The 17,874-nt window shown below is 37.5% G+C and overlaps 1 protein-coding gene across 1 annotated transcript in view; it reads right to left on the bottom strand.

Annotated features, from left to right (window-relative positions):
* The window catches only part of KPNA1 (karyopherin subunit alpha 1), a 52,718-nt gene that overhangs the window by 20,035 nt on the left and 14,809 nt on the right, over nt 1-17,874 (bottom strand). Inside the window, exons 3-10 of the mRNA XM_030020156.2 lie at nt 17,341-17,448; nt 15,968-16,067; nt 15,295-15,389; nt 12,342-12,473; nt 4,082-4,170; nt 2,132-2,231; nt 1,397-1,560; nt 149-227 (exon numbers count right to left, since the gene is read on the bottom strand). Of these exons, the coding sequence (XP_029876016.1) occupies nt 149-227; nt 1,397-1,560; nt 2,132-2,231; nt 4,082-4,170; nt 12,342-12,473; nt 15,295-15,389; nt 15,968-16,067; nt 17,341-17,448 (867 nt within the window). The remainder of the gene's footprint in view (nt 1-148; nt 228-1,396; nt 1,561-2,131; nt 2,232-4,081; nt 4,171-12,341; nt 12,474-15,294; nt 15,390-15,967; nt 16,068-17,340; nt 17,449-17,874) is intronic.

The raw sequence follows: 17,874 nt of genomic DNA, 5'->3' as shown, positions 1-17,874 counted from the left end.
AAAACCACCACATGTTTTGAGGCAACTAGTGTCATCAATCCTTCACTTTCAAACTTCAAAAGGAACAAGAGGAGGTGCTTGTGAATAGGTTACCACAACTAACAGAAAGATGAACTGCAGTACAACACAAGAGAAAGTGAATCCATACCTGGGTCTGGATATCATCTCCTGTAACAATGTTCCCAACAGCTCGTAAGGCAGGAGATACAACTTTGTAGTCGTTGTGCCTAAAATTACCAAGGAAAGATCTAAGTGTTAACCATCCTGAAGCATCTCCATCTTTACATCCTCAAGAAAGGAACATCCATCAGCCAGGGGAAAACCTCCCTGCTAAACCTGACTTAACTCTCACTATCTGAATCAAAACACTCTTTGATTTTAAACTAATGGTAAGTCTTTCTAGGGTTTCTAAATATTTAGGCCTTTAGATATCATTCAGGAGCATAAAAATAAAATATGAGATTAAAAGAATACAAGTCCTTCAGAGTATAGGCATCCTTGGGAGGGAAAAAGTAATTCGCTTTAACTATGAAACACACTTAATGTAGCATACACAAAGGCAGAGAAGAAGACAAAGGAATACGGGTAGAAGCTGTGTGTTTAACCCATACAGCTGTTTGACCATCTTCTGCCATTATATGCATCCTCCCATCATCATTGTTAAGTCAGGACTGGAATAGGAAGGGTGAAGTAAGGAATTTTTTTCTCAAATGAAAGCACTTCTTTATAAAAAGGTACCTTGGGTAATACATTCTACTTGTTAATCCAGCACCAGATTTGCCTCAATCTTAAGAGCCTTAATAGTCTTTTTTATTCACATCACTGAAAACCATTATTTCTTGTTCTTAGGTAACTGAATGCTCCACATCCTTCCCCTATACCTGAAGAAACAGCTCTGAACAAGGCCAGTCTCCCTGACCCCAACTCCCACAGCTACACTTTACTGACCAATGTGCATACTCTTCTACAGTAAGGGTTTAGGAAATTAATTACATTTCAAGTCCTTGGCACTGTCGATTCTAGTAAATTTTACTTTTACATTTCCATCTTTGATATCCTTCAGCAATTTCATTGGTAGGTAATTATAACATGGGCTTCAATGGTGCAGAGAAAATCCCAGTACATATTACGGATTTTACAAAAATGCAGCTGTTAGGTGCAGGAAAAAGTCTCTTAAGAAATAGCGGAACTAGTACAAGGGAAGTTCCATTGTTTCTGTTACTCATGACAAATAGAGAAGACTGAACACAGACAGGTAAAATTAAAACTCAAATCTTGCTTTTTGGAAATTACTACATTTCAAGACATATCTAATTAAACTTCCTATTGCTTCCTATTGAACCTTGATTTTAGGGAAAAAACTGGATAGTACATTTGCTCAGAACAAATTTCTTACATCAGCAATTCCACAAGTCTTCTGCAGACTCCTGCATCAATCACAGCCTGGATTTTATCATTGGGGCCATCAGACAAATAGGACAAAGCCCAGCAGGCATCAGCTAATACATCTGTATCATTGACAAAGAGCAGCCAGGAAAGCACACTAAGACAAGGTGAAACCTGTAAGACATTAAGAAGAGATACATACATTGTGCAATTAAAAGGGCCAGAAGATCTATTAACATGTCAGTTAATCTTGTATGTGACATTATACGACTAGGCACTGGCATCTCAAGGTTCAATACTCAAGAAAATTTCAGACCTAGGTAGCACTTCTGTGCAGGGCTGTAGCTACACAAGTACGGAGGAGCATGGCAGCAGAAAAGCACTATGAGAATTATTCAGCCTCTGCAGTACAATGTCTGGCAACTTGAATTCATACTTGTCCACTAAGATGTGCCATACTTTGCACTACAGCAGCCAAGACGTACAGAGTTTTGTTCCTCTGTGGGATGGTCATCTCCAGTACCAGAACAGTTACAAAAAGCTAGGAGGCAGCTATATTAAAACAGTGGCTGTAAATGTCCACCCAAAGGACTAAATACATTCAAAAACTTCATCTGTAAGAAGTCCATACCTTGTTTCAGAGAAATTCTGAAACATTTCTGCTACTGAGTTTAAGTTTCACCACCCTCATTGCTTACTTGGCTACCACCACCTCACAACACATTTCCTTTAAAGCATCTCTTACCTTGGCAAAATCTGGAGGAGGATTTTTCCCTCTGCAGAGGTTGGATAGAGCCCATACAGCATTTCGGGTCATAGTGAGACGGTTCTGTTTTGAAAGCAATCTAAAACAAACCAACAAAAAATTCCAACCTTTGCTTTTTAAAAATCAAAGCCAGGCAACCCTGTAGGATCAACTGCATGAATCATTAAAATATAAATTCAGGCCTACATTTTAACATACACCAGGGCAAAATATGCTAGATTTTTTTTCTGTAAAAATAAATCCTCAGGAAAATCATGCTTGATGGCTGGATACTAACACACATGTTAGACATATGAATCCCAGTATCCCGACAAGAATAACAACCATTACACTAAAAGTGCATTCATTTAATTGCTGAGATACTGCTGTGGCAGATTAACAGTCAAAAGGCACAGGAACTGCGACAAAATTACTCTAAGTAGAAGGACCTGCAGGTAGTTTTGGAGAGTACTCTCTTCGCTGAACTGCATTTTTATGTCAGTCTCAGACTATCAGCCCCACTTTTACACTTTTGCATGTTAACTAGTGAAGAACAAAACATATCCTCAGAAAATGTGTATAATCAGGTTTAGGGTTTCCCAAACATTCAAGACAGTCACGTATCTCACAGCAAGCACCATTTACAGACATTCTGTGCACACTGGCTCCAGTCCCGGCATATAAGAGCCTTGCCCACTGGGTTCTTGTTAGAACACCATTCTACAGACCACCCCAAACCAGTCTTTTCCCGCAGCTGTTAAGGGGTGGCATCCATACACCAGCCGCAGGGTTCAACTTCTGCTCCGTAAGGCACAGGAGGCCCAATGATGTGATGAACTGTAATACTGAGACCTTTATGAGATCTGCATACCAAAACTGCCCTCTCACATTAGGACTATCACACCGACCAAAGCTGTGTCAGCCACTGTTACATTGTAAGTCCCCTTATGTGAGACCAGACCTCACACAAAGACACCTGTGGAGTTGATTAATTAAGTCAAACACAGCGTGAAGCCTCTAAACAAGGCACTTTCCTAACAGCTTAGAAATGACTAGCCATAGCGCTCTTTGGCCTAGGAGGAATGCAGTAAGGCAAGACCTAGTTTTTCCACAACTGTAACAACTCGGTTTCTTTTTCTCATAGCCATCCCACATTGTAGCAATATCTTTATGAGAATACTGGAAAACTCCACTGCTGCAAACAGAGTTTGCAAAGAACAGAGACTGAATAATCCTAATTTGGTCATAACACAAGATGGCATCACTGTTTCAGCAACACTATGGTCCTTCAGCAGAGAACCAGCAAGATAATTAGCAGACTAGAGAAATGACACACAACAGGAGGGTTAGAGACCCGGATTTGTTCAGCCTTAGAAGGACACTGTGTAAGGGGAGCTATAACTGCTGCCTACAACAGTTTAACAGAAAGGAGGAAGCCAGATCCTTCTCAAAGGTGCATAATGATAGGACAAGAGGCAACTGCCACAAGGTGAAACATAGAAAATTCTGATTAGAAATCAGAACATTGTTTTTCACCATGCCATGGTCCAATACTGCAATAGGTTGCCCCAAGTGGTTACGGAATCTACCTTTGATGTTCCAGATTTGACTGGTTAAGTAGCTGAGCAATCTAATCTGATCTCACCTGCTATGAAGAAAAGCTTTGACTAGATGACCTCCAGAGGTGCCTTTCAACTTAAACTATTCTATGACTCTATAATAAGCCCAGGCATCCACCCACTCTGTAGAATAAAATAGATCCAGCTTAGCTGCTCCTAAAACATGTTTCCATTTTAGCTCCATTACAAAAGTAGTTCAGGAGTCCCCCATTAAAAAGTCTGATTACTCCACAACAAAACTAATCACTATTATTCTTCAAGGCAAAAACCAAACTTCAGTCTTATCAGACACTCAAGCAAAATTCTGGAAAACGTATTAAAACAGACTTACTGCAATAAAGGGGGCAGGATATTACAGTCCAATACATAGTCTCTGCACATAGTGCTGTCTCCAGCAATGTTGCCAAGAGCCCATACTGCCTGCAACGAAAAACAGAATAGTAATTGCTTTTATTCTCACAATTCAACCAGTTTTGTGTATGTTTTAGAGTGGGAGATACTCTGTTCTCACTGTTAGATCCTGGACAATGTACAGAAGGGGAATGCATTCTGGTTGAGTATTACATATATACACCCAAGCTCATTATATGATTCAGGAATATTTACACAGATCTAAGAGGAATACCAAAACAGCCAACATGTATGTCTCCAGAGACTTCGCAGGCAGACATAACCTTGTTCTGTCCACAATATAAGAGATGAGCTTATCTCCTCAGGCTTAGTAATGTACTAACTCTACATTCCTCCTGGTTCAGAGCTGGTTCAAGTCCAGATGTTCATAGCACAGGTCAAACAAGTTTGTATCTACCCAAAAATGTGTGTGTGGAACAGCCCATATTAGTATTTCCTAAGAAGCCATAAAAGCATGCATTGTTTACACAGTCATATTAAGAATGCTGACACCAACTAAGATGAAAATGGAATCTATACGCGAGATAAACCAATATTCAGAATCAAAACGTTCAGATGGGCATTGGCATATATTCTTTAAGAGAAAGCTATACAAGACAGAACCCGTGTTGCCTATTAAGACATATGCATGGCAAAATGCAAGACATATTTTCTCCCTTGGACATCAGTACTACTGTAACCCTTCATTTTGAGAAGAAAAGATCTAAAATACCAGAAGATAATTAAGGAAGCACGAAATCCATCTTCTGTAATATGATGAGAATAAAAGATTTAATTGGTTTTGATTTATACTTTTGGTTTAAGTGGTGTTTTTGATATCACTGTCCACTAGTAAGAGAGTTTTAACTGAAAAAAATTAAAAGTAGCCTATATGAAGTATAAAAGCCATTTTATGACTTCCATGCGATTTACAGATGATACTTTGTAACCAAGAAAGTGTATGAAACTCTCATTTGTTATTTATTTCAAGTTAGCAGAGGACCAAGTTCACACCAAATAGATACATATATCTGCTTATTTGGTAAGACCCGTATAATGTCTACACAACCACTGGAAATACTTCCAGTAGTGCACATAGAGGACAAAAGCAATCCTATTTATCATGGACAGCAGCTGAATGTCTTCCCCACGTTTCTCTTCAGTTGAAGACAATGTATTTATTTGCAGTAAAATGTGTTACAGTGCATAACTATTTCTCCAACTGAACATACCTAAGTTCCCCAGACAAAACAAGCATGTTTTTCTCTCCGTATCTCAACTTGAAATAAATTGCTCCTCTAAAAAAATTGACAGAATAAGCCAAATTTGTTACCTAAAGGAAATTCTTGGATAATCTGAAATAAACTTATTTATTCATTATCGATACGATGTCAATTGATTTGTTGCATCAGATTTCTACTGTAACATGTTTTTAAATGGTGACAAAAAGATGCCACTTTAAAAATCAGACTCCAACCACTCTAGAGGCCCAAAACCACTAGCAAATCCTGCAAAATTAATACAGCTAAAACCAGATGTAGATACAAAATGTAGATACGGATGTCAGCTTGCTAAATACAAAATAAAAAGGCTCCTCCTCTGTACCAGTATTACCAATAACACCCCATAGATAGATCAATCGGAAGTCCCTAAACTGCAAGTTGTTAAGAGACTAGGGGACTATTCTGGGGAAGGATTAGTGTGTTTTGTTCTCCTACTGTTTTTCACGCTTCTGCTGTCAGCCAGTCAGAGACACGGCACCAGGCTATACTGACCTTTGCTGTGAAACAGCACAGCCATTACTACACAATGTCCCCCCAAAACTGATCTTCATCGTGAAAAGTTATTTTTCATACCAATCCTTATTATTTTATTATTATGTTATGACAACAGTTTGTCTGAAATAAAAGTATAACCTTGGGTCTGGCAGCCTCATGGACTTAAGATGGAGAAGGCAGCTACTGGAAAAATTTTGCTTAAGAGACAACAAATGCCACCTCCTGCAAAATGTCATTTGTATTAGAACTGTAAGAAGCCACACTCATTGCTCACTGCAATGCTTGTATTTCTGCAGCAATGAGAAGCCCGAAGAATGAATCAAAGATTTCAGCTGGTTCTAAATAAACTTGTGGATCTTCTAAAAATGTTTAGGGGTGAAATCGACTTTGCAATAATTTCCTTTTATTGAACATGTGGGTAATTTTGTATGAAGATACCATCTCCTTGCCTGGACACCCTTACACACATTATAACACCTCTGGAAGCCGTATTTCACTTGTCTGTGGACTTTGTTTCTGCCATTATAGCAATATCTATTTTTAGGGTTGACAGCAGTGATAATCACTTAATCCAAGAATCCATTCTGACCCTGAATGACAGACTGGTTTTGCAACAGCAAATCTCACATCAAAAAGTCTGACCAGAGAAGTCAAATAGCATCTCTACTGTTTTCCCACTCTTGATTTTTTTATGGCAAGAGAATTCTGGCCAAGTAGCCTGATATCACAGGACCTGGGGTAAGAGAGGATGTTGCAAGAAATCCTTCTAGTGATAATGACTGATAGTACACAAGATGCTAAGAAATTGAAATAGCTTTAGAAAAATATGGAAGGTTTTATTCAAAAAGGAAGATGTCTTTCCTTAAGGAGTTACTTCAGCTCTTCAGATAAGCAAGGAACATAAGTCAAGCTCATTTAAACTCTTCTCATCAGACACTGCTATAAATACAAAGCTCTGTCATGGTTCCCACAGACGACATGTGAACAATGACAAGTGTCTTCAGGGTCTGTTTGTCTGAATAATGTTCAATGATTTCCACTGCTGCTTTTGTGCACTCCTCAAGATGCAAATGGCTTTCTTGCCAGAACATTTTGGCTTCATTCTATACATCCCAAATGTTTTTATCTTCTTTTCTGGATAGTTGCAGAGGTAAAAGGATATTTAATTCCATTAAGTTTCAGAGTTTATTAAATTAAAAAAAAATTTTACTCTCAAAAAAATTCTATTTCAGTACTTTCAATATCTACATTCAGACCTGAAGATGAAAAGAATCTGTAATTTTAAGATTTGTAGTCTGACTTTTTAACCAACATCTTAGGTAGCAAAGTTGTGTGTGAACTGAAAACGCTAATGCTGCGTTGTCAATTGCAGCTTCTATTTTTATACACCTGTATAAATTTCCATTTATGGCTAATAGTGGAGTAGGGATTGTTGCAGGTCTCCAGTTTATTTTTCTCATTATTAAACTCCAGTGTTTTTTTCCTGCAGTGCTGAACAACTTCAGCAGTCAATAACAGTAAAGTGCAAGTTTTGTAGAGTACTTTTGAGCCATATGGTGCCTTCTGTGAATAATCTGTGTGCATTCTGACAACCCTCCACTTTCCCCTGGATTCTGAAGGCTCTCAGGCATTATTTCATTAGGGCTTTGGATATTTAAACCAAGTGCTAAACCAACCACCAACAGCGCGTAGAGTCTGTGCCTCTTGGTGGAGAAGAAGTATTATGAAGTGAGAATCAACACCTTCTCTACTTTTGGTTGCTGACCTGGGAAATGGATCTAATGCTGGGATGAAGACACTGAAGATGAGCTTGCATACAAGTGTGATTGGATAAGTGGACACAAGGAAGGATATCGTAAGGCCACATTCCTAGGAGATGACTTCTACTACGCCCCAACACAGAAAACACCTTTCTTTCAGTGGCTGGGGTGGTCATAGCTCCTTATTTCTCGCACCTCATCCACTCTAACACAGAACATAGCTCATACTCATGCCTCAACTGTTTTTCCACATTTTGATTACTAAGACCTAGTTAGTGGGACTGCTGATGTAAAAGCCAAACAGAACTTGGACACCAGACTCACAGGTCACCTGTGCCAAACAAATGATGGTTACCAAAAGGAACAGCAATACAACTAGGAATGGAAAAATACTGAGGGGAAAAAAAAAAAACATTGGTTGCTTTAGCTGAAAACACAAACATTCCCAAAGGAGAACGGGGCAGCTGGGGATTCTCCTGCCACGGGCTGTCCAACAGAACACAATGACACATATCTGTCACTGTGAAACAATCTCAATCATCTCAGACAGGGAGCGTAATGCCTTGCATGGTTTTTGAAGGAAATTCAATGTTCATCAAGGAAACCCAAGTTGACATCTGGGTTTTAAATACATCAGCAAGGGAACTCAGAAAAGAACTGCAGCTAAGACACGGCTGAAGCTAGATCAACCTTAAGCATGTCTAAAGGGCTTTGGAGTCCTTCAATATAAACAATTTCAGGCTGGCATATCTAAATTTCTAGGTGTCTTTTGGAAGAAAAAAAACTGTGATAAGTGGAAGAAGGCTAGGACGTATGCCACTGACTAAATCTAAAAATCAGTACACCAAAAACAGAACTGGTAGAGGTGGAGAGATGTAGCCAAAGCGTTTTTCACAAATAATGGACACGTAGCTTCTGTAATAAACTCAGTTTCTTTGATGGGAAAAATGGATGCCAAATCATTTGACCACTGATCACAGAGAAAGACTGATATACAATCTGAGAAAGACTGATATACAATACAAACAATGAAAGAGTTAAAGGATGGTAGGGTAATTAAATGTCAGCCTGCATAGCTTAATGGGAAACAGATCTTGCAAAAAGACATCTTCTAAAAAGATATAATTTCATTAAAATACATATTGCTTAATAAACATAAAGATTCCCTCACGCAGACTTCTATAAAACCGCTGATTTAGAATCACACTAGACTCAGAAACTAGCATATGCAAAAGAAACAGTGCAACACATTAGATTAAAACTAGCTTATAAATATGAAAAATAACTGTTGGGAAAATCATGATCAGGTAAGGTAAACTGGTATCTGTTCCTGAGCTACTGCTAAGGGAAGTTTGAAATAAGACAAATTCAATGGTATAAGTCTGCGAGACTGACTTACTGTAAGACAAAAACAGTGGATAACAATTAGCCAGTAAATCAAATTAGAATTTTTGGGGTTGGTTTTTTTTTTTTTTTTTTGTTTAGTTTATGCTATGCTACATATTCAAAATTATATTATCACTAACATTTCCTTCGACAGAATTACTATCCCACTTAGCACAAAGAATGGCTTACTAAACACAGCCTTCAATATTTCTTTTTCTCTTCATCCTTTACTATATGGTTGTAGGGCTAGCTTCTGGCCCATCTGCCCTGAACATGTAGTTTTATTTTCTGTATTTTCCTGTATTTTTGTAATTTGTTGCAAATGTAGCAAGAGTTGCTTGCAAATAATAATCTTCACAGTGCTACTGTGAGAGAAGATAAGAATCATCATTTTACAGAGGAGAAAATTATGGCCAAGTATCTCCCAGTTTCAGGAATCCAGCTTCAGAAGTCCAGGACCAGATCTGCTCAAAACACAGACCTAATTACAAAAGTCACTTGCAGAAGTGCCGAGTTGTCCTCAACTACAAAGCGAAATAGAAATATTTCACACTGAGCATTCAAAAAACACAGAACTAGTATCCACTTACTGAAAACTGATATAAGCGAATTGTCCAGCATCAGACACTAGGCAGTAGATAAATGTATATCAGAAACCTGCAATTGCCTTAATCATAAGAATCTCTTCCCTTTTCTCCTTCATTCACTGTAACGTGTTCCGACTTTAACAAACAGGGCCACAGTGTGACAAATAAAAGCCTCCTTTACGACCCACCGATTTGTTACCAGGGCAACAATCTGTACGTATACTGAATGAGATGAGAGTCACCTGGAAAAATACTATGCAATTGTGTATTAATGCTATCCTGTAATGCAGAAGTATGAGAGCTAACTTTTAAGTGCTTAATGCTTTTAATTTTTGTCTTAATAGATACTATGGTGAAGTGTTTGGTATTTTTTAAAGATGTTGGAAAAAACAGAATTTCTTTCATGTTGGCCTGCATCAAACCCAAAGTCAGCTGTGAGCAGTGCTGCAATCTCTACACCTGCAGCCCAGAAACCTGCTATGAAAAGGTGTAGGTAACACTTCGCAGTGGTACATCTTCCTTCTTTAGCACAGCTTACTACAGAGCAATTTGTAACTAGTATTTAGAGACTTATTGGTAACAGAGGGATCATGGATTCAGCACCTGAATTGCATAGAAAAATATTTTGCAGTAATTACAACCCACTCTGCCTGCCTGCAGTCTGAACTTTAACATGTCAGCAGTTTATTAGGAGGCAGAGGGGGAAGGAGACAGATAAACTACTTAACTGTGGCCCCTAAGCTCTTCTGTTAATTCACACATCTTAAGGCTGAAGGCTGCACAACTCATTCTAAACAGGTTCGCTCTTCCCACCTGCTCTCTGAACATCAGCAGGGATGGTAACAACAACCTAATAAAAAAAACAAGTTAGCTCTTGCACAGAAGATCATTAGGAGCAAAAAACTGGAGTAGCCCCTACCACACTCAAAGCATCAATCATTCTGCAGGAACAGCACCATACAAGTGATGGCTGAATTTGGAAAGTAATGCCACCAATTTCAACCCCCAAACAACAAACTCTAAAAAGCATCACATAGCTAAGTCTGGATGGATTTTCACATGGGCAGAACATAGCATTCATCTGCCATTTTGGCAAGCTCCCTATCACATTTCTAGTTTCTACAACAACAGACAGACTCATTTCCTCAAAGGAGGCTAAAAAAATGGACAAAAAAAATTTCTTATTTCCTTTAGTATCATTTTCTCAAGCACCTGAATTCAATTTCTTTTAAAAAAAACTTTTCAAAAATAATTCATCCTGAGACAGACCATTGAAAATGAAAAGTTGCAGAGTGAAAGAACTAGAAAGCTATAAGCAACTGAGAAAATAAAAATAAAAATCTGTCTGTCTTGTGGAAAATGTTAAGCAACCTTAAGTACAGGTGGTACATTCTGAGCCAGCTATAAGAAAGAAAGGCAAGTTACACAAAGCGATCCAATGCTTATGAGTCGGGACTTCTCCAATCATGCATCTCAATACAGCCAAATGCAAGGTCAGACATCTAGGAACAGAGAATAGAGGTCACTTACAGGATGGAGAACTGAACCCTGGAAGTCAGTGACTCTGAAAAGAACAATGGATCATATTGGATAATCAGCTTAACCTGAGCTCACAGCCAGCTTCTGTGGCAAAGAGTCCGCAAAGACATCTTGGATATTTAGACACCAAAGTATCAAGTAGAAATTAAAATGAGGTACTATCTCTGCAAACAGCATTGCTGGAACAGTGCTACTGGAATACCCAGTGCTTGTAATTTCACCACCACAAAAAGATATTGAAACAAAGAAACGTTCGGAAAAGGGTCACCAAAAACACAAACCAATCACCTCAGAAATAGCCTTATAATGAGAATTCAGATCTTAATTTAATTTGCTCAAGAAAAGCTTAAGCTATGTAAGTAGCTATAGGAAAAAACAGAGCTTACTAATTGAGTAGACAATGAAACAAAAGCAAACACCCGGACCCAAAGCTAGTCAAATTTGTACAGTAAAGGTGCATGGTTTCAAGTTAATCTTAATCCTAACTGAAACTCTATTTGTCAACATGATTAATATTTCATCACCCTAAGTCTTCAAAGCAAGATTACATGTCTGAAATACATCCTTGTTCAAACACAAGTTATGGACCTCATGTGGCAATTACTGAGTCAAATGTTTCGTCTCTGCTTTGCACTGATCCCTTTGGGCCTTAAAAGAATATTCACCTACTCTGTAAGGAAGGTAGAGAACAAACTACAATTTCCACTCATGCTTTATCTTCAGGAGAAACAAGCATGAACTTTCCATCTGTAAAGCAATTTTGTAAACAAGACTTCTTGAATTCCTCAATACACAGAAAAACATTAACCCATTAGAGATCATAATGCATTACCACATTGGTTGTGGTTAAATATATAATTTCCAGAAAAAGAAAAATACAGTACTTGCTTAGATATCTTAACACACACTAGGTAGAAAGGAACTGTTGTGCAAAACTGCCAAACACTACATTTCCTCTAAATGCTTTCTTACAGGATAGCCTTGTTCCTTTCAGGGGAAAGAAAGAAAAAAAAAAAAAAAACCAACCACCAAAACCAAAACAAACCAACCCAAACAAAACAAATAAAAAACCAAAACCAACCAAACAAAAAAAAACCAACCCCACCAACCACCACACACACAAAAAACCCAACACCGTTCTTAATCTTTACCTGTTCCTGTACATCTTCAAACTCTGAACTAAGCAGCTCTATGAAGATGGGGACGGCTCCTGCTTGGATCACTATTCGAGTCTGAAGGGAATTTCCCGAGGCAATATTTGTCAGCACCCACGCTGCCTCAAACTGGAAAACAAAATAAAAAAGAAAGTTTACTAGGAGCCTTCTATGCCACACCAAAAACGAAGACTAAATGCCTTTTAAAGACAGAAAGAATTGGCATAGGGAAAGCATGAGATATTATTAACACAGACAATTTGCAAAGTAAGAATCAGAATCATAGAGTTAAGAGTTATTGGTATCACTTAAAATCAAAATTTGCAGAAGTTCCTTATGAGAACAAGATCGGGTTTGCTGTGGCTTTTCAAATATTATTTTTTGTTATGCAATTATGTTACCTTTGGTCTGTTCTACTGCCTTTCCCTACTGGCTAAAAACCAATACACAAAAAATGAGTCTTCCCACAAGACACCTGATACCTGCATTCACTGAATCAGCAATGACATTCCTGAAGATGTACGAAGAGAGACACTGTCAACATTGTTGGACAAAACTCAATGGATATAAAGGAAATAAAAGCTATTTAAAAAAACAAACAAACAAAAAAACCAAAACAAACAAAAAAAACCACACAAACAACTTTGTGATCACAATCTGGTAGAACTCTGCAACTACAGCAAAGTACTCCTCTCCACCTGGTGATCAGTATGGCTGCAAAGAGTTATTAGAGTATGATGTTTTTATTCAAGACTTTAAGCAAAACTGAGATCCTGAATTAAAAATCTGTATTTTTTGATCTGTTTTTGCAATTTATTTTTATTTTAATCTTAACTTGATAAAACATTAACTTTTTAAGCTGAAATGCAAATTTCAACACTACCTGATATAGACCTCAGAAAATATAGATTCTAGAAATCTAGATTTTGGTAGATTTCTGCATGCTTTTCAGTCCAAAAATTATTACACTACACTAGCAAATTTAAATCCTATCAGATACATTCAGAATCTAGTGAACAAAGACTGCTAAAAGTTGAATGAAAAGGTAAAAAACAATGAACAATAAAGTAGAAAGTTGTATGCTATAAATGACCAATTTTGACATTACCAATGAATTTTATTAAATATTAAAATTTATTAAGTTTTATTTCCAGTTAAAATCCTGATATACTTTCCAAGCCTAGCTATCTCTTAAGAGCAGCAAAGACTTATATTTAGGATTTAATCACAAAAGCAACTTCTGCTAAGGAGATGCACAGAATCCTGAAACAGGCCTGAAATAAGAACTCAACAATTAAGCCTAGACTTGTAAGGCTTTTAATTTTTAAAGTGTTATTAATTATTAAAGACTTCAGTTTTAAAAATACAATTAATCCTACCCTCCTGATCAACTAAAGGAGAAATTATCTCCTGGTAACATGCGATCAGAATAAATGATTCCAAAATACATTGTTGTAATACAAAGAGCATGGGCTCCAATAAAGCAGAAACACACAATGTCAAAACTGCAAGACTCATCATTAATGAACTAGAAGCAAAATGTTCAGGCCAGAGCTTAAGGCCAACATAACATGTACTTGCTTTCCTGTAATTATACCTTCTCTGAAGTGATCATCCAGTGTTTTGTGATACAGTATTATTAGTCATCTTTCAAGCACAGAGGTTTCTTACCCGTATTTTAGAAATTGCCCTTTGGCTTCCTAATGGATGCCACCAGGTTCTACTCAAGTTTATATTTTCAATGCTTTGTTACAAACTCTTTAAGACAAGCTCGGCAAGTTTCAACTTTGACTGATTTTTGCTCTTTCTGTGTAAAAATCAATACATGTTACACAAGTAAGGCCATGAGAATTTGACTCAGTCTACAATTGCTTTTGAAGTTTTTTAAACTAGAGATGTAACTGCATTTGATGAAGTATCCTCTACCCTTATTTTCCCTTCCTATTCAAATATTAGGAGCTTGTTTCCCTTTATGTGCCTGTCTTAGACTTCCATGCTAGAGCCCTGTAAGTAATAAAAGGCATTCTTTTTTTTTTTTTTAATATCAAATTGCTTACAAACTTTCCACAGTTGCAAACCAACTGGCTTAAATCTGATACATACGCTTAGTTACTGTCCACAGACTCCTCAAAGGTAGCTAATAGACCTTTGGAATTCTGTGGATATCAATCTGAAAAGTAATTCCTATAAATGGAACCTTTTCCCTAATGTGTAAGAAAAAAAGTATCAATTTTGTGCATATCTCCACTCACCAAAATTTGGATTTCACATGGCATTAACAAACTTGTTGCCTTATGCATTTTGAAAGAACACTGATTCTAACCTCTATATTGTATTTAATGGTTACCTGTTAACATTTTTTTTCTTCACTAAATGATTCGTTTTCTTTCACTTTCTACTAACCCAGAAGGAACTCTGACCAGAAAAAAGGACAGCTGGAAATGAGACAAAGCTCCAAGAAGCAAGTCCAAGACAAATTAACCACCATTGTAGCAAACACAATTTAGTTTTTCAAACCAAAGCAAGTAAGTTTCACAGTTTCTATGTTTATCATTATGGATTCTAATTCTAAAATTTTTTAAAGTTAAGTCATAATTCTGAAGATTTAAAACTGTCTTCAATTAGCACAAAAAAGACAAACATTAAAGTTTAGTTTAATAGCTTTTCATCTGTTGAGGTCCAAATTTCAAACTCTGTTTTTGTTACATGACAAACTGTAAAGAGCCCATCCTAGCAATCACACAATGCAACTCAGACATCTCTCTCTCTCTCTCTCTCCTGTCCTCAGAGGCCTTGCTGGAAACCCTAAAGATAAAATAACTTTTTTAACCTAGTGAAGAAAAAGAGAGGAAGTACAGCTAATTAAAAAATCACTGATTTTTTTCTACCTCATTTGCATCACCAAATGCCTTCATAATATAGGAACATAGATATATTTATATTTGTATACCTGTAATGTACAGTTTTCTTTTCGTTTGAGGAACTCCACAAACCTGGCCACCACTCCTGGTGTGCTTATGACTTCATCTATTGGGGGATTTGGTTCTATTTAAAATAAAAACCAAAGTTAGATACATTCATTTCTTTGTAGGGAAATTCTCAAATTACCGCTTCAAAATAATATCCAAGGACATACTGACTCCTCTTTTCTGAGAGTGTGTTCTTTTTCTACAATACTGCTTTACCTTTACTAAAATGCAATGGATGCCTATCTGTCACCATAAGAAGACTCCAGCCTGAATTCTGAGGTAATGAGGGTAACATGATTCAAAACACTAATGCACTCAGTAATTCAGGCAGACCAACTTTAGAGCAGCAGTTCTGTGAAGTCACTCTGGCATGCACACATGCAGAGAAACTTCGGCATACCAGCATATTTGAGCCATAGAGACACTCCCTACAATATTTAAACTTACATTCAGGAGTAGACATCACATCTGCATCACTTAGTAGTTACAAAGATTTCAAGAAAAGAAGTGACTATTACATACACCTGCTGACATTTTGCAAAACAGAGCTTCATCCAGAAACCTGTGTATGAAACTCAATCTTTATTGCTGTCAAAGTAAAAACATATGCCAGGGACACTTCTACATTTTTTTCCAAGTAATTTCAGCCCTTACCTTTAGAAAGAAGCTTTCGGAACTTCTGGGTGGCTGAAAGCTGCTGTTCTGGACTATTGGAGAAAATCATCTCAATCATATCAGAGGTGATGACTGCACTCTAGGATTCAGGTGGGGGAGACAGAATGAGAGTGATAGAGAGCAAGAGGGAAAACAAAACCTGGGATTAGTGGTAAAAAGGTTACAACGTTTGTTAAAGTGGTATCAAGTTTATCTCTTATTGAGTAAAAACCAAGGTAAGTCCATTATAGACAACAAATGAGTCATCATACATGCACATCTACATAAGCAGCATCATTAAGTGTAGATTTGTCTGTAACAGCTAACAGCTCCAACTGTTAAGACCCTGAAATTAATGATATTTAAAATAGTAAACTGTATAATGGTAGTATCTATCTCAATTAGACAGGCTCCTTTCCTTACTTTTTACCATCTAGTCACTTCATGTAAGCTTCCACACAAATGATTAAATGGTATTTAGGACTTGTCTGGCATTTAAAGACTATCTTGAAGAGTAAACCAATATATTCTATTAGTGATCTATCACACTGTTTATAGGAATGTCTCTGTTTCTCAGTAATTTTCAAGGCTGGTATAACCACCAACAGAAACCAAGCCCAGCCTGAATTCTATGAAAACATCATTGGCATACTCTGAATGCAGACACAAGTGTGAAGATCAGTGGTCAGACTTTTCAGTGAGACTGCACTTTCCTTAAACCTCTCTGTTAGAGCCCAAATCCCTTACCATTTTTCTTTCCAGGGAGAGAAAGAAGTGGTAAAGCAACAGGGAGAAAGCAGAAAAGCCTAATTTCCACTAAAAGTTTTTTCTGTAGGATGAAATTCCAGCTTGGAAAGGAGTTTAAGGATACATGCAGCTAGATAAGCTAGGCCCAGCTGTGTTTCCAACACCCTAGCTAAAAATGGTGCTGCTTGAAAGTCCACTAACAAGGATTTCCACTGAGCCCCTTTTTACTTTGTAAACTGCAGTAACACATTGCCTGGTTTGCATTTTCACATTTCAAGCATTATGAATTTCAGATTAAAAAACCCCAACAACTCTGGGCAACAGTTGAAAAAATCACCCATAATGGTGAACATCAAAACCAAGAAATAATCAGCTTGCCTGTAACAATGACATTTTACTTAATTTTCTTGAAAGCATATCCACTGAGCAACCACTCACTCAACCGGTAACATTCTTTCTCATGTAACCTGTTTCAGGGCAGTTCACTGAGACAGGTGTTTAAGAGCCATCCATAAACTCTTTGAATGCCACTCTTCACATTCTTCTGGAATTCCATTCCCCTCAAGTCACTGCACAACAGGCCTGCCCAGTTTCAGCAAACACTGTATTCCTTTCTTATCACTTACAGAAGTCATCTCCATGTTGTTCATCTGAGCCTCATGGAAGCCACCATCCGACATCACTTCCTCTTCTGCTTCCTCCTCAGCTGTTGCAACATTTCGGCGTTTAAACAACTAAAGAGAGAAAGTATTTAGTATATATTATATAGCCAATATATACAGAGTATGTCACATTAGGCTGCAGTAAAAATGACATATGCTATCACCTGAAAGAAGCTAGTATACTGGCTACAGGACTCCTCCTGACAGTAAATGGAGAAAGTTTAGCTACTCATGGAGTAAACGAAAACAGCAATGAATGTGCTAGAATATTGTTTCCCAAAATTTCTGAAAAATTCTCACTGATATTCCCTTCTCTTCTTCACATTCCCCCTCCATCTACGAGCTATCTCTAGCTTCCAGGCAATTGCTTTCTTGCAGAGGATGCTGGGGCTTAAAGACCTGAAAAATTGCTGTATATAACAGATCTTTGTAGAACACCTGCAGAGGCTGGGATAATTGAGTTACAGTGGCAAAGAGAAGGCTTTGGAGGATGACCAT

Source organism: Aquila chrysaetos, chromosome 7, assembly GCF_900496995.4.
Source record: "Aquila chrysaetos chrysaetos chromosome 7, bAquChr1.4, whole genome shotgun sequence".
In the NCBI taxonomy this organism is placed as follows: domain Eukaryota; kingdom Metazoa; phylum Chordata; class Aves; order Accipitriformes; family Accipitridae; genus Aquila; species Aquila chrysaetos.
Note: the sequence above shows the minus strand (reverse complement) of the source record. Positions and strands in the feature narration are given on the sequence as shown.